This window comes from Camelus bactrianus, chromosome 7, assembly GCF_048773025.1.
Source record: "Camelus bactrianus isolate YW-2024 breed Bactrian camel chromosome 7, ASM4877302v1, whole genome shotgun sequence".
Taxonomy (NCBI): Eukaryota; Metazoa; Chordata; class Mammalia; order Artiodactyla; family Camelidae; genus Camelus; species Camelus bactrianus.
In genome coordinates this window covers 39,135,039-39,157,539 of record NC_133545.1, presented here as the reverse complement: position 1 = coordinate 39,157,539, position 22,501 = coordinate 39,135,039, and the positions used below count along the sequence as shown (strand labels likewise).

Sequence of the window (22,501 nt, the reverse complement as noted above, 5' to 3'; positions counted from 1 at the left end):
TGGTTCTCAGTGGGACTGTACAAAAGAACTGCCTGTAGTGCTCTGAAGGGAGCAGACTGTGGTTTACTTTGTCGGGGATGAGGCTCAAGCATCACCCCAAGCTTTTAAAAGTACTCCAAGATGATTCTAATATACGGCTGGGGTTAAAGGCACTGTCACTGATCTGTAATTTATGCTGATATAGTAAGGTTCAAATCAGACAAATAGACATACAATCTCTAACAAAATTCTGAATAACCTGTAACAAACAAAGCTGACCCTGTAAAATTAAAACTGAAAAAGCACATCATTACACCAACCCATCACAAAAGAAAAACAGATATTGAATATATACAATTTATTTAATAAATTAATGTCATTCAAAATACAGTGCCAGAACATTATGCAGTTGAACATGCTAGTAATGTTTGTCATGAAGCACCTGTGCTCATGTTAGATTGGCGGCACCCCGCTACTGCTAGTGGTTCCTGGGATTAATGCCAGAGCAGCCCTAGTTATCTGCTCTTCTGCACAGTTAGTGCAGAGAATTCCTGAACAGTTCACCTTTCTAATCCTACCCACCCCACACACACACCAGGTTAAAAAAAAAAAAAAACAAAAAAAAAACAAAAAAAAAACCCACACCCTGACAGCTAACAGATATCTATACACAATCACTCTACAGTAATGCTTGTTATTAAATTAAGATGTAATGACCTGGTTAACCCACTCTAAATCTTTAAGATGGAGAAATACAACAGCAGCAGGTAGTTATACGCATGAGCCAATGTTAATGTAATACAGAAAGTGGAGGCATTTACTGATCAAAGCTCCACACAGACCCGCACGATGAGGGACTAGCAATTCTTGCGAGCCCAGAAACTTAAGTCCACACCTGGTAAATGACCAGCTGATTGGAAGACCTGTATTCTAGATAGACAAATATAAGTTAGTGAAAAGAGAATACATGCACCTAATAGTATAGTTAGACTGATCCTGCAGTCATACTTTCCCTGTGCAATACCATAAAATGGAAGATCTTCCTCAACTATAGTATAGGATTTAGACATTTCTATACCAACATGGACATTAGTGTTAAGTGCAGCTCAGTTACCTACACTGAAAAAACTATATTCCAGGACTTCAGAACAGAAGCACGGGAATGAAATACATATACTAAAATAACCTCAGCACAATTTGCGATATACCACAATAGGAACAGGAAACTACTTTAATAAGTGAACTTTTTGAACTGTACATACACAGGGCTAACAATGTTAGATAATCCAGGTTCTTATGCTCTCATGATACACATAAAAGTTTCTCAATTACTGGATAATTATTTCATATTATGGAAGCATATCTTTCTGTAAGACTCACTGATATATATTATACTGATGCAAATATTAAGTAGGGCATAAAAATAAAATTTATCAAAGATAGATTTTTATGTACTCATATTCAGTCCTTTCATAGCCTCTCTTATTTAGCAAACAGAATGACAAAGCAATAGATCAGGTGTGCACTCCCTGAATTTCCAACTATACAGGCGGTAGTGCAACCATTTCTCCATCCAGTTCAAACTCCTCTGTTCCATCTGGTGAAAAAAGGTAAGTTGGTGGTTTCCACGGAGATTCTTCAAGGCAGGATGGATAGAGTTTCCCCACGGTGCATCGAAAATCTCTCCCTAAGTCCCACAGTACACGTTCAGATATATGCTGCCGCAGAGACCACCGGTCAAGTTCCAGATCATACTGGTAGGTGACATACTTAGCTCTCTCGTTTAAGTGGGTTTCTCGCATAAACACACACAGAGAATTTGAGATCACGACAGCTCTAACACAGGGGTCTGAGTACCTCTTAGCAGGGATGTTGGCTGCCATTTTCCACTCATTTTTATTCACATCATAAATTTCCACAGTTACTGAAGACCCATCTACAGTGCCAGAGGGGAGTCTTATGCCAGAATTTGTAGCAATGTGCAACCCTCCAATATAGAAAATTTTATCACCAAAAGCTGCAGCTGAAGCAAAAGACCTGCTAGTCTGTCTCATGGCCATTTCCACCCATGAATCAGACCTTGGAAAATAACAGTACATGAGGTTCAGTGTCATCACATAAATGCAGTCATGAACCACCACTGCTGCACTCCACTGCCAAGCACACGGCAGAGGGCTTACCATTGTCCATTCATCCTTCTCAGTGTCATATCTTTCTACGGTCCTCCGGTTAAGTTCTCCACCTACACTGTCTCCTCCAATTGCATAGATATAGCCTTCACAGCAAACCAAAGATGGCTTTATGCGGACAAAAAGCATTGGGGTCTTTGGAAACCAGGTATTCTGCTGTGCATCAAACCAGTAAAAGCAGTTCACAGTTCTGAAGGCGGTCTGAAGTTTGCTTGTTTTACTGTGATTTGTTTTCGTGTTTTTCAGAGGAACCTGACCACCTGCTATGTAGATGTCATTATCAGGAGTTACAACGGTCCCAACCTTATGTAAATCAGCTGGTGGGCTGCACAGCTTGTAAACCTTTTCTGCTTGAGGGCTATAACAGACAGAAGAATAAAGACTACATGGATTTTCTGAAGATGCTTCAATGAAAATCATCATCTCCTCTTTAGTCATTCCAAGTCTTGGTTTGAAAAACTTGGGCATGGACTTATACAGACCTTGAACAACTACGGACTTATCATTGGGTGGCAGACCTTGAAACCAAGCTCTCTGTGTTACTTCTGAAAGTGCATCAATTCTGATTTGGCTAAGAACTGAAGACAAATACTGGGACCGTGATTCTGTGTTGTACTCTAGCCATAGCATAGCAGCTTCTCGAACTGTCTCCTCCTTTTCTACGTTTAAATTGTCACTACTGAGAATGTCTATCAGTAAGTCATGTGACAGCTGCATGAAAGCTTCCTGGTGATACACAGCAGTGAACTTGTGCTCCACCATCCTTTTAGCACTTTGTTTTAACTCCTCACAACTGAACAGGTCAGCAAAACTCAATAATCTCACACAATTCTCTGCATTTATTTTTTTGATTAAATATTCTCGACAACGTTGTAACACATCTTCTACCTAAAATGGAAAAGGAAAAAAAGGCTGATAAAGACAGGACAGACACATTTTATTTTTATGTAACATACAGCTATGTTAATCAGATCCCCATAGTGTAGTTTTTACTTTTAATACATATGTTTGGGCTAAGAGATAATGTCTTCCAGTAATAATAAAATTAGAAGACTTTGCACAGTTTTGCATTTCCTCTTCCTACCCAGTGGCCTACTTAACTGTCCTATTTAGGAGTCAGTAGTATAGTTTTTTAAGAAGCCTATTTCAAGTTAAACAGCCATAAGGGAAAGGTAAGGAAATTCATGCATCAGTTATGTAATTTTTAAAGCCTAGGAAAATACATAACTGAGAGAACCAAATAAATACAATGTAAATTAATCAGTACAGGAAATAATTATTGTTCAGAAGCTGGAATCCAGTTTTCTCTTGTTGGACAAGATAGTCATAAAATCAAAGTATCATACACAATGCCTAACAATACTTATTATTTGCCTTTCTTACCTGGAGTAGTAAGATAATCAATCGAAGGAACAATAAATTCACATACAGTTACAAGTTATGTACATTTAAATGATCCATCTTAGCCACTCTTAAGGTTTCCTAGATTTGTTTTTTCTTAAGAAGGAAAAGTAAATCTCAGCTGAGTCAGAAGTGCTACCTACTATACTTATTTAGTATCTTAGTGATTAACTAGAAGCAGTTTCTGGTAGGAAGTCAGGCTGCTTAGACTCAAAAAGTGGACAGGCTAGTCAGCACCTGTACACTGTCAAACAGTAGCTTTACTTCTCTAAGCCTCAGCTTTCTATTATATAAAATGGGGAAATCCTTACAAAGGATTACTTTAAGAATTAGATGAGAACCTAAATAAAGCAACAGTACAGAATCTGGCATATAAAAACATTATCATTTCATGTGGTTAAAAGCCATGTTAGTAGCCATAAGATACCCCATTCCCAGGCTTGTCAGGGCAACCTAGTCCAAGAGGCAGAGTCCTGTTTTGCACTTGGGCAAGCATATGCCTATCAGTTTCATTAACATGACAGAAAAAATATAAGGAAAAGTGTCATTATTTGTAGTACCAGTGTTCTGGAATCCAAACTTTTTAGCATTTCTTAAAAAAAAACACCTGCTTTTGTTCCTGGCTTTAAAGAAGGTAATGAAAACACACAAGCTACAGAAACACAGTGCTTATAGTAGGCATTTGTCCCTATCAAGTTTGGATTTAGGATGTGAATGTCTTTGATTCTAAGGCACTGGGAAGCTACCATGACCTCAGTTTCCTCAGAGTTATAGGTACAGCAGGACACTGCACAATTTATGGGAGAAAAAGAGTACAGAACTAAGAAAGAAGAAAGCTACTTAAGGCCTGGACAGTCTGAGTTCTGGTTACCAGAGTTACACCCAGATACTGGCATTTGACCAGCATCATTCATAATAATTCAGCACATATTTATCAAGTACCTACTAGATATCATGAACTGTTCTCCCAAAATTTAACAGTTTGAAGATTCTCCCTTTGTATTTCAGAAACAGAAAGTTTCTCCAAAGTGTTATTCCAAAACAGGAGAAAGGAGTGAGGAAAATATTTTTATGTTTTTTTTAATGGGGGGGGGGAGGGTAATTTGGTTTATATATTTATTTATTTTTAATGGAGGTGCTGGGAATTGAACCCAGGACCTCATGCATGCTAGGCATGAACTCTACCACTGAGCTATACCTTCCCCTGAAAATATTTTTATATTCTTCTATGTTGGAGGGGAAATACAGAGTAAAATTGTTTATCATATGTAAATATATCAATCATCACTTTTTAGTTTAAATACTTCTCCTTAATAGCTCAGTATGGTCTCATGGCTATTATAAATATTTAAGTTTGATAATTTCCATAAGAATCTTGTTATCTTCTGGGAAAAGTAATACCATCAAAAATTAGTACATCTAAGCTTTTAGCCAAAAAACTGAAGCACTTACATGTAATAAACACTGTTAAAAATTACTTTTACTTGAAATCTAAATTCTGTGGTACCTTAGGCAGAATATGAAACTACCGTGAAAATTTCATGTGTCTTTTTAACTAGGTTCCCATCATAAAACTAAGTTTACAAGCTGATCAAATCCTATTCTGTTTTTCCTTTACACATTTTAAGAAAACTTAAATCTTCCAAAATCTGCAATAAAATTATAGACATAAGGCATCGCTAATGAAACAATGTTTCTCAAACAAAACAAAACAAAACAAAACAAAACACAGTTAATGCATATAACCCAGAGAAAAAACTGCATACCTGCAGGAAGCAAGCTGTTTCATAAAGCTGTTCTACAGTGCTGTCATTTATTGCCAAGTTACCCGTGTATGCATATGTTATTATTATCTGTAAGGTGGCTGCATCCACATTCCTCAGGTGTACGTGTGTCTGTTTGCTTTCACTTAGTCCACTCATGAACATAGCCCTATAGTAGAAAGGGGAAAAACAAATGTAGAGCTAAGAACAAAAACTAGGCAACATGGGCTATTTATTCAGAGTATTTGCTGATGGACAACATACAGGGAAAGCTTTTGAGGGAGACAACAGAAAAGTATAATCCACTGCCAGATATACCAAACTCTTCCATTATGTCATTCTGAATGAAAACATCAAAATTAATTTACTCCTTATATTCATACAATGGAATACTATTCAGTGATAAAAAAGGAACTCTACTGATAATGTACTATAACACAGACCTCAAAAATATGCTCAGTGAAAGCAGCCACATACTGTATGATTCCATTTATACAAAATGTCCCCAAAAAGCAAATACATAGAAGCAGAAGGGAGATTAATCATTATGTAGGGCTGCAGGTAAGAACAGTGAGTGACTTAAATGGGCACAAAGTGATGGAAATGTTTCAAAGTAGACTGTAGAGACGGCTGTACAGCTCTTTAAATATACTAAAATTCATTTAATTGTATGGTATGTAAATAAGATCTCAATAATGCTGTTAAAAGTTTCATTTACTCAAATTATTTTCTAAAAATATACAGTAGAGTTTCCTAAAAATTTGCTATATACAGGAAACTGCTGGAAAGGCAATTAGTGTTTTGGAGAATACAAGGTAAAATCCCCTCCCCCATGCCCATATATAGGGGAGAGATAAAAAATGCAAAGAATATCACTGCACGCACAGGACACAAAAGCCTGCAGTGATCAAAAATGGGTATCACAACACCCACTAGCTCGGGCACCTCAAGGATAAGATGAGGAAGGCTTTAAAATGGATAAAACAATGAGTCAGCGTAGAACACAACCACCATTTTTTCCAGGGGCATGGCTGAACATAATAAGGGCTCATGCAGGACACTGGAAAGATCACAGAGGGTTTTAAAAATGAGTCATAAGAGCCTGAGCTTTTCTTGCAGACAGTGGAGAACACTGAAGGGTTTTGAGCATGGATTTATTAGCATAATAAAATGTATTCTAGGATGAATACTCCATACTGACAGACATCAAGGGCCAAAGCCTGGCGGTAGGAAAACTGGTTATGAAGCTACTGCAATAATCTACATTAGAAGTAAGAACCACTTGAGCTAGGGTGATAGAAATGGATACAAAAGCTTTTACAAAGAACCAACAAGATTTAGTGATTTTTCTGAACCTAGTTAATAGAACAAAATAGGGAGTAAGAAATAGAGATAAGGAAAGAAGCAAAGCTATCTGTTTATTTTCAAGAAAGTGCCTGAAAAAATATTAATGATTGAGAGAGAGATTGTAAGGTAAAGGAAAAAAGTTAATCTTGAGAAAAAGTAAGTTAAATTTTGGATATATTTAATTTGAAGTGAGGGCAGCTGAGTCAAATGGAAATTATATAATAGTTAAGTAACATTACTGAAACTTTGAAGATCAGGTATTAATGCAGCAAACTTTTAAGTGACATGTGTTAAAACTAAGTAAATTACCTGAGAGAGACTAAAAAACTAAAAGAAAAACCTAACCAGAATTCCAATGACCAACCTGAGGTAGAGTTCGATTCAAAGGAGAAAAAAAAAAAAAAAAGACAAAAAAATGACAGAAAGTTGAGAAAGATTCATCAGAAAAATAAAGACAAGCCAGCCAGTATAATGCTACTCAGGGCAAGAAAGGAAAGGTGTCCATAACTGTAGGGTCAAGGGTAACTAACACTGCAAAAGCAATTAGGAAGTAGCTGGTGATTTCTAGTGTAGTTCAGAATGAGCAGTAAGAACAGAAGCTAAACTTCAGGCAGCTAGGGAATGGATGAGTGGCAATCAATTAGGGTGGTTGATGACTTCCAGCCAAAGACGACAGAATGGCCATAAACAAACCCAACTGAGTAATGGCAAGTAGTAGGAAGTGTTCTTGAAAAACATCCAAGACATGACAAGAAACTCTAATAAAACCACCCATAGCCGCTAGCTTCACCTGTTTGACATGGGAGAATGGGAGATAACCAAAACCAACCTGAAAAAGAACTATAAAAAGCTCTGAGTAAAAACGGAAGATCTAGGGATCATGCAGTTTTTGTAACTATTCCAGTAGAAGGTTGTTAACTTTGGAAGAGGAAGTAGGGCAAGGGAACAGCTGACTATACAGAAGTTACCAAGACCGGTTATTCTAGAGTATGACTTATACCAGAATGAGAGACTTCTGTGAAGGAACTATGCTTCCTGAAGACCAACGATTAGTAGAAGCCTAGCCTACCTTATTACAGAAATTTTAAACAGACTTTTTAAGGAAAGAGTAAATACTTGCATAATATTATAACAGGCTGAATTACCACAGTGGAAGAGGTGCTGTTCTCAAGTAATTCCCTCATCTGGTGTCTAAAATGAACTGTATGTTACTAAGAAGTAGAAACTACTATTTCAGAGGTTCTTTGGATTTTCGAAGTTCTTAGGATGGAACCGCTAACTCAAACTACAAAGGAAGAACGTATCTCGTTCAAAAGGCGAAATTTCTAATGGCAACGATTGATAATAGCATTATATGTAAAGATACTGAAATCTACAACCTGAAAGTGGAATCCAGGTGAAGGACACTTGAGAAGCGATCAAGTTATTATTGTGGGGATATACAGTAACAATAATCTACCCAGTCCAGAGAAAAGATATACATGGGGGAAAAATTAATATACAAGTGTTTTCATCTTGTGGATTATGAAACTGGCCCAGAGATAGGATTTTAAAGATGGGTGGCTTTAATCCCAAACATGCATTGGATTATTCTTTCTACTTACTATTATTTCTACCTCTTATTACCTGATTTCAGGAGAATACATTCTCTCAGAAAACCAAGGATGCTAAAGAAGAGAACTACCTAGTGACAGGAAAATAATGGTTGCCTTAAAAAGACTGGGTTGTTTTTAAGGTTGTAACATTAATGAAATATTTAAACTTCTGTCTTCAGAAAAACCAATTCCAACTCAATCAGTTAAAGATAAATAATAATCTCATGGCTAGAGAATTTAAAGAATAGTGTATTATCTATACAATAAAAAATAAAATTAATGAGGAAGAAAAAAACGGTAAGACACCAAGCCCATAAACCCACATGTTACTTCCTGATAAACCTAATGACAATTCAGGTAGACAGAACTGCTACATAGGTTTAAAAGTTACACAAGATGACTACGAAGATTATTACCAGAAAAGATTCTACTCTGTGATTACAAATATCAATCTACAAACCCACAACTAAGGCATAAAGCTCTTTCCAATAATGGATAATCAATTTATAATTAATAGTCATTAAAAAGGGAGAACTAATGGGCCCAGGTTTGACTAAATCTATAACCTTGCATTTTAACACCACCTACTAAGCCAAAAGATATGAAAAAAACAAAACAAAAAAAATCACAATCACCTGGGAAGCTTTTACATAAACAAATCCTAAAACTCTTAACTCAGACCTGCTGGATCATAATTTCTAGGTTTGAAATCTAAGAATCACTATGTGTAGGAGCACAAAAGGATTCTGAGGATCCTCTAGTTTCACTAGATTCTCTAGAACCGCTTGTTTGCAAATATGCTAAACTTTTTAAGATAAGAAATCAGTGTTGAATCTGCATGAAAAATCCACACCTAAACCTGAAATAGCAGGCACAGCAAGGCAACTGACATTTGGGTCCTAGTGTCTGTAAGCATCATGAGATGTGTTACAATGAGGAATGTGAAGTTTCTACACTTTCTGTATGCTAGCCTTGAAAAGTCAAGATTAAACCTGTCCTGTCTGTAGCTGCCACTAAAGAGCAGCAGAAATTAACTTTCATTGATGATCTCTATTTATGCCAGCTAAGAGTCGTAGTAGGAATACAGTGGTCCACATTTAATTCTTCTTTATTCACCTTGTCCCTTTCAAATATTAAGCAATAATTCAACCTAAGGGCAGAGACCTATATAAAGGAATTTCTATACCTTAATGCTATTTCTCTCATGAAACACATTAATAAAGAGAAACCTACCTTAAAATGATTAAAAGTTCCAAAAGATTGTAAAAATGTAAAGTTCAGCTTTATTTACTTATAATTAGCAAATAACTAAATCAACTAAATTCTGAGGCATAACGTTATTTATTATTAACTATTTAACTCTGGCAAAGAGTCTGGTAAGGCTAAAACGGTATCACAAATGATAACAGTAACCAAGAATGAGAAAAGGAACTCATTTTTGCAAAGGAAATAAGTCCTTAACATGTCTAAACAGCAACAATTATCCTCAAAGTTATTATTAATCTTACTGTAATTCTTAAATTTATAAACAATGACTGTTTTCTAAGTTTAATATTTTAAAATCTTATAGAGTAAATGAAAATTACCGCATTGGTTTTCCTTACTCTTTCAATGAAAATACAGTATTCTGTATCTTTTTGCTTCCCCATCATTAAAACTTTACCTGAGTTAATTTCAACAAATTTCTTGTGTTTAAACTTTTGTAAAAATGTTCACCTGTCCCTTACTTATACACACAACAAGGTGATTTGGCAAGCATCCCCTGAATAGAATATTTAAGCAAAACGGTAAGACATCTATTTTTTTAAAAATTTTGAATAATGTATACAAGAATTCCTATTAAAAGATTAAAACAAGCTAACATTTTGCATTTGAAACTACAAACCAACTTAAAGTACTTACCTAAAATAAGAGCTACATGTTGCAAGAACCATCTTATGACAAGGGAATTCAGTGCCCTCAACAATTAACACTATGTCAGTAAACAACTGCTGTTCATAAAACAGTTTTAACTGTTCCAACAAGGATACAGCATATTCAGTATTGATCTGCTTCTCGTCTTGAGTGGACATGACTATATTCCATTAATATCTCCCGGAGCAGATTAGAAAAGTCAGTCTTACTGATGGAAGGTCAAGTGAATGCTTCAGAAATAAAGAAAGGAGAAACTCTGCTTGCTGTTATCTGCAGCATTCAGAACCCAAACTGACACATTCATTAACGAATAGTATCTTGTTACAGGCTTAGAATCACTACTACTAGGTCATCCTGTATTAATTAGGTTCTTCAGAATTTTTCAACACAGTCTGCAGACATCTTGCTCAAATTTGCAACTGCTGTGTAGCTCATGAGTGAAAGAGAATAACACATGAGGTAGATTTCGTGGCAACATCCTACATTCTGTGGATCCTCTGGAGTAACTAAAAAGAAAACAAAAGTTCAGTTAGAGTATCTAGGCCAGTACATTTTTAGAATACAAGGTTTAAAATGACAGACTTAAATATGAACTATATTTATGTGAAGTTCAACTTTAGATATTACCATAAAAATTAAACATGAGAAAAGGGGCATTTAAAAAGTCTACTACACTTAAAATAAAAAAGAGACTGAAGAAAATTAACATGTAGTTTTAAGTTAACTTTTTGCCTTCCATACAAAATGTAAACATTCTGGAAAATAAGGAGCACATAAATAAGCATACTTTTAAAGTTCTTTAACAATAAGTAATTTAAATTACCAGCAAAGCCAAACTCCTACAATATTTGTTTAGTGGCAATACATGACTGTAATTTAAGAGGAAAAAACCCCTTTCTCTTGCAAGAGGATTCTCATTTTAGGAATATAACTTAAATATATTCACACAGACTTTATATTTAAAGTACTTAAACTATATGATAAACAGATTCAATTTGATTATTTCCAAAGTATAAACTATGTATTTTTAAAATGTGCAGTTCAATCCTGAGATGGAAGTAAGTGCAATAAATCTCTCCATACAGTGTTTCCTTTCTAGAAATCTTTATAAGAACATATAATTTTACCGAAAAACAAAACAGAACCAAAAACTATGCTAAAACAGAGACATATTCCTACATAGGAGACTCCTTATTATACAAATATGAATGCTCAAAATGTGTAAATTTAATACAAATCCAATTTGCAGAAGATTCATCTGGAAGAATGCACAAAAACTGCCAAGAAAAAAAACCTGCAAAGGTATTTGAGGGGAGGGAGGGCAAGTTTTTCCTCATGACTCTATCAAATAGTAAAACGTATTACAAATTGACACTAAACCCAAGTAAACAAAAATAAATACAATAAGCAAATAAAAGACACCCAAGTTAAAAAAAATACATTATTAGATATGATAAAGATAAACAAGGTAAAGTTGGAACAACTGGTTACCCACCTGAGGGGAAAAAAAAACCACCTAGGTTTTACTCATACCACATACCATTCACCAAAAGAAATCCCAGCTGAATTAAAGTTTAACTATAAAATGTTATTTAGAAATCAGTATTTACAACATATGCAAAGGAATTACAAATCAGGAAAAAAATATACAATGCTATTAATAGTTAAAAACTGTCACCTATTTTCTAATTAGATGACTCAGTTCCAAAATCAGAAAGTCGTGTTGTTGACACGAAATCTATAAATATATTTTGACCATCAATGGAAACACTATTACTTTTTCTCACAAAAATATCATCCGTATGTTAAAAAGATCACATTGTACTTCCTGCCAAACTATACTATCACATGAACTGCAAACTTGATAGAGACTGTCAAATTTCCAGCCAAGTTAACTATATGAAAGTAACTAAAACAGGTGCAAAGACAGAGACTTTGGGTCATTTAAGGTAATGACTTTACTTCTCCAGATCTGAAAGTTACACTACAAATCTAAGTTTACTACTATAACCTCCAAGGCTAATAATACCTAAAATCACTGGCTGTTTTCACATATTAACAATGCAGCAAGGACCAGTGATAGTGAGAGTGTGGGGGAAGTGAGCATTCTTACATAGGAGTATAACTCATATGTATCTATAAGCCCTTAATCAAAACTCTTGGAGCTAGTTATGTTCTGGAATTTAGAATTTTTCAGATTTTACAGAGGTAATGTGATTATCATGTATAAGACTCGAAGAGTCTGGGACAGAGCTCCATAATTGAACATATTACTATTTTTGCTGAGGGAAATATGAAGTATAAAAAAAAATACTCTGCATAGTCTCATGTTATTTCAGGTCAGGTTTTGCAAAAAAAAAAAAATTGTTTTAACTTAAGAGCTTTTCGAATTTCAGAATTGTAAGTGAAGTATTATAAGAGACATAATATACAAATGCTTTATATCTCAATCAATTCCACCTCTAAAATTTTATCTTACATAAATGTATGCGTGTATTAATAGACTGAAAGTCCTAACCCCAGCTGAAGGACCCAAAATCGTTCCCATCCATATTTAAACCAGGTGACAGGAACTGGTGAGTAGGGCCAGGATGGATTTAGATCACACTGCTAGACTCCAGAATTCCTTGCAGGCTAGCTGTACAGGCTCATTTTGGTCATTTCTTTAACTGTATACAATGACCTGATTTTTTTTGCAGTGACTTTTTATTTATTTATGTTTTAATGGAGGGAGGTACTAGGGATTGAACCCAGGACCTCATGCATGCTAAGCACGCATTCTACTACTGAGGTACACACCCTCCCCCTGCAGTGACTTTTTAGAGCCCCATTTAATTTGTTATGTCTTGGTTTTACTAGATTTGATTTCTTTTTATCATATGCACGAAACTGTATTAAAACAATTGTGTTAAAAACAAAACAAAACAAAACAACAAAAAAAAAAACAATTGAAGTCTGCTTTTAGAAAATTACACAGTGAGCCAACTTTATGTAATCCTCATTGTTACTGCTTTATACACCCCTAGTCTTTGTAATCTAAGGTACATTTTCTTCCTAATCAGGTAATTTTTATTTGATCTCTTAAAATAGGCAGAAAAAGTAAGTTATTCAGACATCATATTAAGTAAGTAAACATAATTTAAACAGCTCTGTGTCAAGTACAAGTCAAAATAAAATTCAGTGTCACTTCTCTGGGAACAGAGACTTCAAAATGTACTAACTAGAAATGTGAAAAGTTGCTAAGTTTAAGATACCAACCAACAACCTTCAAATGCCCATAACCTATTTTTCATAAAAAGATTCCTTCTCTCCTAAAAATGAAAACTTGAAATCAATATCCTAAATACTCTGAAACATTTCACAAAGTCTGTACTATATTACTTAATAACCAATGATCTGATACATTCTACAAATTTCCATTTTAAATATATTGTATCATATATAATTCTGTGTTATATCTAAACTTAGCTTCAAAAAAGTCATACTTCCTGTTGTCTGTAGAAGTTAGCATCCTCAGACTGTAATTTTCAGGTATTAATAAAATTGCTTACTTAATTTTATATTATAAGTTAATGGCTACTTAAATTTAACTTAACAAATGTCTGAGTATTTACTATGTGCTGGTCATTGTACTCTAAGTACCCAGACTGAGAGCTGCCAACCACTAAAGCTCCAAAACACCAAGTGCATTTACTTTTACTATGGACTACAGCCAAAATCACGATTATCATTTAAAAACATGGTGTTTAAAAAACCAATTATTCTAGACAAACTCAAAAAGAAAAAGAGGCAGGAAAATGAATGAAATCTAGTTGTCTTGTTATTTCATTTCCAAACTTTTGACAGAGACATAATACAAGAAATTTTATTCTTTACCATAAGAACAACTGTAGCACAAGCAAAATGAGCAAGAGGCAGTTGGCACTTGTCCCCATTGCTAACAGTCACAAACAATGCAGAAGGAAAAACTTACTGAAGATCTATTTAAACCTTCTGAATTTTATTAGTATGTGCAATGATTATTTAATTTAAAAAAACAAACTTTCAAAAGCTATACTACTCTCTTTTCTCATCACAAAGACAAAATATTTTAGGCTCTGCAAGCCATAAGGTCTCTGTCTCAAATGCTTAATTCTGCTGTAGCCTAAAAGTAGCAAAAGTAAACATGTGAACAAATGGACATGGCTGTTTCAATAAAACTTTATTTACAAAAACAGACTGCAGGCCAAACATACCAATCTCTACTTCATGATCAAATATTACAAAAAAAAAAATCAGTGACTAAAATGTTTTTCCTAGAAGAATGTTTTCCAGTTAGATCACAAAAACAAGGAAAAAGCACGAACCTTAAATGTTTGAAAGTTGAATATAATTCTTAATCTAACCTGTCTATATTCCACTTTTCTTTTCAACTGAAATTTAACCCTTCTTCCCTAATCACAGGACTGCTTTCCCCATTACTACAGGTTCAGTATACTTTTGAAACACTATTTCTTTTACCTAGTGTGAGTACCCTTCGTTAAGGTTAGAATAAAAGGACATTCCTCTCCAAGATCATCTGCTGGAGAAAACAAAAACTCACAACGAGAAAAAACTATTTTAGAGCCAAATACATTTTTAAAAAAATCAACTACAACATATTTACATACATTTGAAAAATAGAAGATACATACAAGACAATGCTTGTGTAAAGACATTTAGTGAACATATAGATTCATTAGATGCACTAAGGGCCAAAGACTGGGGAATCACTATTAATTCTGGGCCAGGAACCTCAAGATTAACAGAAAGATCCTATATTTTAAAGCTGGTCATTAGAACTTATTCCACAGTGAAAAAAGCCAACTACAATAAGAACTAAATGGGAGTCATACAAACACAGTACAATGAAATTCAGAATCTAGTAAAGTGCAATAATTTTTGACATAAAAACTATGCATAATGTTTTTTTCTCCCCTAAGTTCTGGGCTCAATTCAGCATTTTTGATTGATCTGGTTGATGGCAGAGAATAACAGCAATGAATAAGGTTAGAATGCTATACATAGGATGAGATCCTTTCCTATACTTTTTAACAACTGACTTACTGCAAATAATTAGGGAACAAAGACCAATTTATCTTTAAATCTAAGACCTTCCTATAAAATGAGAAAAATTATAAATTATTTGAGATTGAGAGGAAGAAACAAAAGCTTTGATTCCAATATATTTTCTCTAGGATACCCAAGTCTCCAAGGTTCTATCAAGTGAATTTCATCACACAAAACTGTTTCAAAACAAACATTATTATTAAATGATTATCAGGATTAAATCAGTCAGCAATCCATAGCAACACACACAATTCTACTTAAAAATCTCAAATACCTCTAATGGAAAATTATTTCAATACGTTTTCCTCCCTTGAATAATCAATGTGACTATAAAGTAAATTTAGACAGAGCTAACTTGTCTTTCATTTTCACCATAAAACCAGAAATGTAGAAAAACTCAACTTTCAAATTACTTGTACAGTCAACCCTTCAACAACATGGGTTTGAACTACACGGGTCCATTTTTTTTTTCAGTAGTAACTACTACAGTACTACATGATCTGCAGGTGACTGAATCCGCGGATGTGGAATTATGGATACAGAGGACCTGGGAATCTGGAGGGCTGACCATAAGTTACATGCAGATTTTCTAGTGTTGGTAGGGCTGGCACCCCAACTCCCAAGCTGTTCAAGGGTCAGCTGTACTCGAGAAGTTTAAGTTGGTTGTCTGAAATCTCCACTTCACTTTCCTAAAATAGCAGTATTTTAAAAAGTGCTTAAGCCCTTAGGCTACAAAAGCCAAAATATACCCAAACGTGTCTCTGTAAAGAAAATTTACACAAAGTAAATACTACTGTAATACGCATAATTTAAAGAATAGTAACAATAAATTTTATATTCATTTTGTAGATTCTAAATATCGATATGAGAGGAACAGGAATCAATATTAACTGGAAAAAGGTATGAAATGTTGAAACTTTGAAAAATAATTCTAAATACTTCTACAGGTTTTAGAGGTTGATGGCAGTGGTTTTTATTACGGGGAGGGGATGTGTCTAATTTGGCTTTGAAATCTAGTTTTCATTTCCACAGATGTGTCATTTGTAGTACCCTTCCACAGAGTAGCTACAAAAACACAAAAATATATAAAACAAGCTTTTCCAATGTTACACAGGCAAGACCTGGAGGATAAAGGATTAAATAACTACTGAGTAAGAAAACGAGACTGATCAGCAATTATCTGACCTGAGTATGTGAAATGAGGAAGAATAAAAAACTGGCGAGGAGTTTGCAAACAAGGACTACAAAAAAACTACACAGTAAGGACAAAACATCATAAAGAGGAAGGGCAGTGGGGGCTATAGGTCATTTGTGTGAAGCACTTCCAAGTTGTATATTATTAATTTAGGTGATGCTGTATCACCAGTGATACAAATGTCTATACAGAAGATCAAAAACTTTGGTTGGAAAGAATCCAAGGCATTCTGAATGTCAAATATGGCCAAAAAATTAAGAGTATCAACTGTGGAGCCAAATTACTTGGGTTGAAATCCCAATGCTGCAACTTACTAGTTGTGTGAACTTTCACAAGTTATTTACTTTCTGTGCTTTAGTATCCTCATCTATAAAATGGGGGATAAAAACAGAACTCTTCTCAATGGACTAAGGATTAAATAAGTTTTATGAAGAGCTTGGAACAGTGCCTGACACATAGTACTAATACATAAATATCTGAAATTAATTATCTTTATTAACACACTCACTGGTCAAGCTTTTTGTAGCACTTTCCCAACTTTTGAATCTTCACACCTACACAGGTCTAATGGTCCCAATTACAAGGTTTCAACACTCAGAGTTCTCTTTTCACCCTGAGTGGTATTTTAGACAGGAGAAATTTATTCAAAGATTTCAGGGAGTATTTTGATGATACAAACCATGAAACAAACTAGTCAAGAAAGACTAACCTTGAGAAGGCTGATGCCCCTGCAGAAAAATGACAGCCAGGAAGGCACTAGCCATAAAACAAGCCTTTCTTCATTTCAATGAGGAGATAGGTTTTCCTTAAGGAGGACAAAATACTGGTGCCAGAAAGTTTGCTTTCAAGTTATCAAAACAACTCTGACAGCTGAGAATGTTTGGAAGACCACTTGATCTTCAGATTGATTGTCAACCACTACACAAACAGACTTTTTTGGAGTTGGGACAAACATCAATTAAAAACAAACACCTTGCCTTCTGAAGGGCGTCTCAAGTTCTGATAAATTTCAGTATAGCTTCCCCTACTCTAATAAAATTCAGAGCATAGGTCCATTCCCCTGTGCCCCCCCTTTCCAACCATACTGAAAAGACTACACAGCTCCATCAAGTTAATTATGCTCAGTAATTCCTAAGTAAATCCAGGTCATAGGAATAAGCTTCTGTACTACAATATGATTAATAAGTTATCTCACTTTTAAAAAATTAAACAAGAACATAAAGGAGACACCACCTGTGATAGAATAATTATGTGAGGGTAATATGTCCTTTTATTTGGGTATCACTTTTCTTTTCTCCTCTCAGTTCTGCACAGACTTGAGAAGGCTGGAAAAATATAGACTAAAACAAAATTGACCTTAACTTTTTCAATGGGATTTCATTTTTCACCAATCAATGATATTTCCAATCACAAGAGCAGACAAAAACATTTCCCAGATATTAAATACTCATGAGGTCATTAAGGGCATAGCCACTTAACAATGATTATGACTACTGAAGTTTCTCGGTTTCTTTAAAAAAAAAAAAAAAAAAGTAAACTGAGGAATACTTAGACTCCTCCGCCTACCATGGAACGTACTACATGTCACCCCTTGTCAGAGGTATGGGAGTGGAACTGAGAAAAAAAAGGGAATTTAAAAGCACCTCTCATAACATAGGGAAATATATACAAGATCTTGTGGTGGCTCACAGCAAAAAAGAATGCGACAATGAATGTAAGTATGTTCATGTGTAACTGAAAAATTGTGCTCTACACTGGAAATTGAACAGCATTGTAAATTGACTATAACTCAATTAAAAAAAAAAAAGCACCTCTCATTAAATGATTATATTTTTCTCCAAATCTACAATAATCCCTTCTTCTCATACAGAGGAATCTAGGTACTGAAAAATTCTGGCAAGTGAACCAGGAGTAATCTTCATATATTTAAAAAGTTAACCTGAAATCAATCTATCATTTCTAATGCTCTGAGTTATTTAAATATTACATGCTCTATTCAAATTCCACAAAACTGAAAATGATAAGACTAAGATATAATGAAGGACTTTGACATTTTCATTCATATTTTTTATGACAGCAGAACCAATCCTTTTTTCTGGTCTTAGGAATGTGAACAAGAAGAAAATCAATTCTTTTCTAAATACATGAGTAAAATCTTTCGGAAAACTAAGGATTTTTGGCTTTTAAGACTGCATTCAAGTTTCTATGAATTTACCACCCACTTTAAACACATTCAGGGTTCAATGTTTGGATTTTATAAAATAGCTCATTATTTCCATCAACCAGAAGAAAATCTATGGAGAAGTGTGGACCAAAGTACTATGACCCCTCTATTCCCACCCATCTCCTTAAAGGCCATGTGAATAACCAAAGCTAACAGTTTATGGTAATTCTTATGAAAACAAAAAGAAGAGTTACAGCACTTAAAACTCTTCCCACAAAACTATCTGTAGAGAAAATAGCACTATGTTGAAAGGCATGAATATAAAGCAAGCTCAACAGAAATATAATGCGTTTACTGAGGACAACAATCTTTCGAGAATTTCAGGGCCCAATCTAAAGGAGCTTCAGTAAGCACTAGACCAACAAAAGATCAAAGTGAAGAAGTAAGCTTAACATTAGCAAAATTCCACATCATCAAGACAGGAAAACTGACTGGTTTGACTTTTCAATTTACTTTCCGTCAGATAAAAGTCCTTCTGAAAAAACGTCAGGGAAGAAAGTCCTTACCAAAGGTTAAGTAAAGTCACTTACAATTGCGAGATTTTAAGTCCATACCACTCAAATTAAGGCAAAAATTCACAACACAGAGGGAAGGAAAAAAAAAACAAACAAAACAAACCACCCTGTTAAAAACCAAAAACCCCACTCTGTTAATTCCACCCTATTAGTTGTCTCAGCGGAAGAAAATATAATTTTAAGCAGACCATATTGCTGATAGGATTGTTTCTGGACGCCTGAATGCTGAGCCAGACGTACAGATTCATGTATCAACAACACATGACCAGTTCTGTAACCTACGTTTTTATAAGGCTAACTGATACAGAAGACAGATATTTCACACAAACATACTCTTTTATAGTTAATTTTATATTTCAGAATCTTCTGTTTTTATTTGAAGGGGCCATTGTGGCATCGGACAATTCTAGAGCTCTGTGGAGTATATTCCTCTCCATTTGAGATAGCTATGAAAAGAGATCTTAGATTAATAAACCAGGAAAAAAACGCCGTTAATTCAAAATAACTACTCTACAACAAACTAAGGGATATTCTTCCATGCCACGGTTTCTCAATTCACAGGGAGAGGAAGGTGGTCGAGTTCAAGTAAGTTAGCGATTTCTCAGTCTAAAGTAAACACGTTCACAATTTTCCGTTTCAAAGGGCAGCTTCTCTCTTTTTAAAATCATTAGTAGATCACAACGGGACCTCTGTTAATCTAGACATTTCAGTTACTTCAGATGTACCGGGAAAGAAAAAAATGCAAAGGGCTTGCCCTCTTTCTGCCCACCGTCTCGCGAACATGTCGCGAGTCGTTAAGAGAAACAGCTAGATTTTGGCAAGCGCGGGCGCCAGCCGGGGCCAGGGCGCCGCCCGGGAGACCCGCGGCCGGAAACGCCCCCGCGAGCGGCGCGCCCCGCCGCCCCAGCCCCGCGCACCGGCCGGACGCCGGGCCGCAGAGGGGCCGCCGCGGGGTGCGGAGGGAGGCGCCGGCCGCCCGCGCCCCTCCCCCGCCCGCGGCGGAAGCGTTTCCGATTTGAAAGATGCCGCCGCCGCCGCCGCCGCCCCCCGCCTGCCGAGCCACAAAGGGCCGAACCCCCTCCCGCTGCGGCCCTCCTCCCTCAGTTCCTCCACAGGTCGTCCCGGGCTCCTCCCGCCCGGCGCTGGCGACGGTTGCTTACCTCTGTCCCAAGCGTTGGGATCCGGTGCAGCCCGCGGCTCCGAAGACACTGGGCCCCTCGGGCGCGGCGGCGGGGGCGTGGCCCTCCCGCCGCGGCCGGGGCCGGGGTCTCGCCTCCGCCTCCCTCTGAGGAAGGCTGGCGCCACAGCCTCCCCTTCCTTCCGGTTTCCTCTCGCGCCCTCCCTAGGCCGGTCCGTCCTGAGCGGAAAGCAGCGTCCTCTCTGGGAGCCGCCGCACGCTCCTCCGGGCCCGACCACCGCCAGACTCCTCCCCCGGGAGCCGCGCCGCCCGCGACGCCTCGTCAGCCCCGGGGCCGCGAGACGCCCGGCTCGCCGCTCCCGCCCCGCCCCTGCGGCGCGCTCTCGCCCCCTTGGCGGGCCCCTTCCGCGGCCCGGGAACGCGCGGACAGCGGACCGTGAGCCAGCCTTCGTCAGGTTTCCTTTCCCGCCGCTCGCGCGCGCCTAGCAGCACAGGCGTCAGTTTTGCAGTTTCCCGGGTTCTCAAGAACCCCCCCCGCCCCGCCCTTACCCTCGCTCTCCCCGCCCTTTTCCTTTGCTGGATCCCACCGGAAAGCCAAAACAATTGAGTACGCGCAGGCGCGAGAAGGAAGCGGAAAAAGCAGGAAGGGCGAGGGAGGCGCGAGGTGACGGGGAAGCGCTTTTGAAGGGGTTTCCCGGGGAAGGTCAGCTGAGAGCCCGCAGAGGGCGCGTGCGCGGCTGAGGGGTCACCCCCCCGCCCCCCGCCCCCCGAGACGTAAGGTCCTGGGTCGCTGGCGGGTTCGGGCGGCGGAGCTTTCAGGCCTAGCTTGGTGAAAGAGGGGCCCTAGAAGATCAGTGTTGGGAAATCCGGACAGCAAACCACGAGATTTTATACCGTAGACTGTTTTTTGCCCACTGAAATATAGATATTTGCAGGCTGGATCGGGGAATGGGAATGAGGAGGACTAGACAACACCAGATCAGGGTAAGAAAGGGAGATGTTGGGCGGCTAGCTAAGTGGGCTTTGTCTCCTCAGCCCCGTCTCCAAGAGACGCTTCATGTCCTGATCTCAAGGCCTAGGAAAAACCCACAGCAGTTCTGGGGAGGGAACCGTTGGCGTGCAGAGGGGAGGCTCTGTATGTGAAACCTTCAGATAGTTTGTGCTGCAATGCAGCGGCTATCTCCTTTCCCCAGTAAGTTCCAAAGGAGAGCCTTCAACTGCGCTAAGCGAGGCTTTTGTAGCACCTGAAGGCTGTGGCCCACACTGATTTGGTTAACTTGGTACAGCCTACTAGCAAGCAGAAAGTTGTAGATTTATTCTCTCACTTGGTAGAAGTTATTCGTGGATCAAAAATTGTCAGAAATGCCCACATAGGCTTCACCCACCTTCGTGACTTCCATTCTTAGCACAAGCCCAATCTGAAGAAGGTACATGACTAATTATAAAATAAATGCATACGAGTTACTGAAGAGCCTCTTCCTTTAGGCCAGATTAAATCAACCGAATACACACCAAGATATGTGTATCTGGGACTATGATAAGGGATTTTACAGTAGACTCGAGAAACTAGGTTAATTCAACATCTTTATTGAGTGTCCAGTATGCTGTCATCCTGCTTAATCTGATTAAATGTTTGTTTTGGTATTTAACAACAAGAAAGCCATACAAAAGACTCAGTCATTTAACAAACACTTGAGCACCTACTCTGTGCCAGACCGTATCCTGGAGATGCAAACCTAAACAAGAAAGCAGAAACAGCAAACAATATAGTAAGAGTTTGTGTTTTGTCCCGTAGAGGACAGGAGCATCAAGGCCACCTTGACATCTTTACAAATTTCACCTCAGCTTGGAAGCAGAACAATCACAGCTACTCAGAGTGTCCAGATTAGGGAGATCTTAGATCAGTATTTTCTAGCAATAAGCTTTTTTTGCAATGTACATGTGATCTATGTCTAAAACTAGGCACATGACATTGTTTCAAGCATTCTTTTTTAGTTAATAAGGCATCTTCTTTCAACTAAGTGCCAATGGCCATGAAACAGTATCCTTTTAGACTGCATTTTAAACACTGTCACAATTCTAGAAAAAAAAAAAATGATTTCCTAGGAAAATAAAGATGCAACTACAAATTTTCTATAGTTGAGGCTTATCTT

The 22,501-nt window shown here is 37.2% G+C and overlaps 1 protein-coding gene across 1 annotated transcript; it reads right to left on the bottom strand.

Moving 5' to 3' along the window:
* Positions 1-322: 322 nt before the first annotated feature.
* On the bottom strand, positions 323-20,834 carry KBTBD2 (kelch repeat and BTB domain containing 2). Its single transcript, XM_074367262.1, has 4 exons — positions 20,371-20,834; positions 10,177-10,694; positions 5,336-5,501; positions 323-3,056 (listed from the first exon to the last, which is right to left on the bottom strand). The coding sequence occupies exons 2-4, from the start codon at positions 10,344-10,346 to the stop codon at positions 1,521-1,523; spliced, it is 1,872 nt and encodes a 623-aa protein (XP_074223363.1). The 5' UTR covers positions 10,347-10,694; positions 20,371-20,834; the 3' UTR covers positions 323-1,520.
* Positions 20,835-22,501: the final 1,667 nt, after the last annotated feature.

Coding starts and splice junctions, on each gene's coding strand:
- KBTBD2 (XM_074367262.1), bottom strand. CDS start 10,346: ATGTCCACTCAAGACGAGAAGCAGATCAATACTGAATATGCTGTATCC. Junction 5,502..10,176: donor ACATGTAGCTCTTATTTTAG/GTAAGTACTTTA, acceptor TTTCTACTATAG/GGCTATGTTCATGAGTGGAC. Junction 3,057..5,335: donor AAACAGCTTGCTTCCTGCAG/GTATGCAGTTTT, acceptor TTTCCATTTTAG/GTAGAAGATGTGTTACAACG.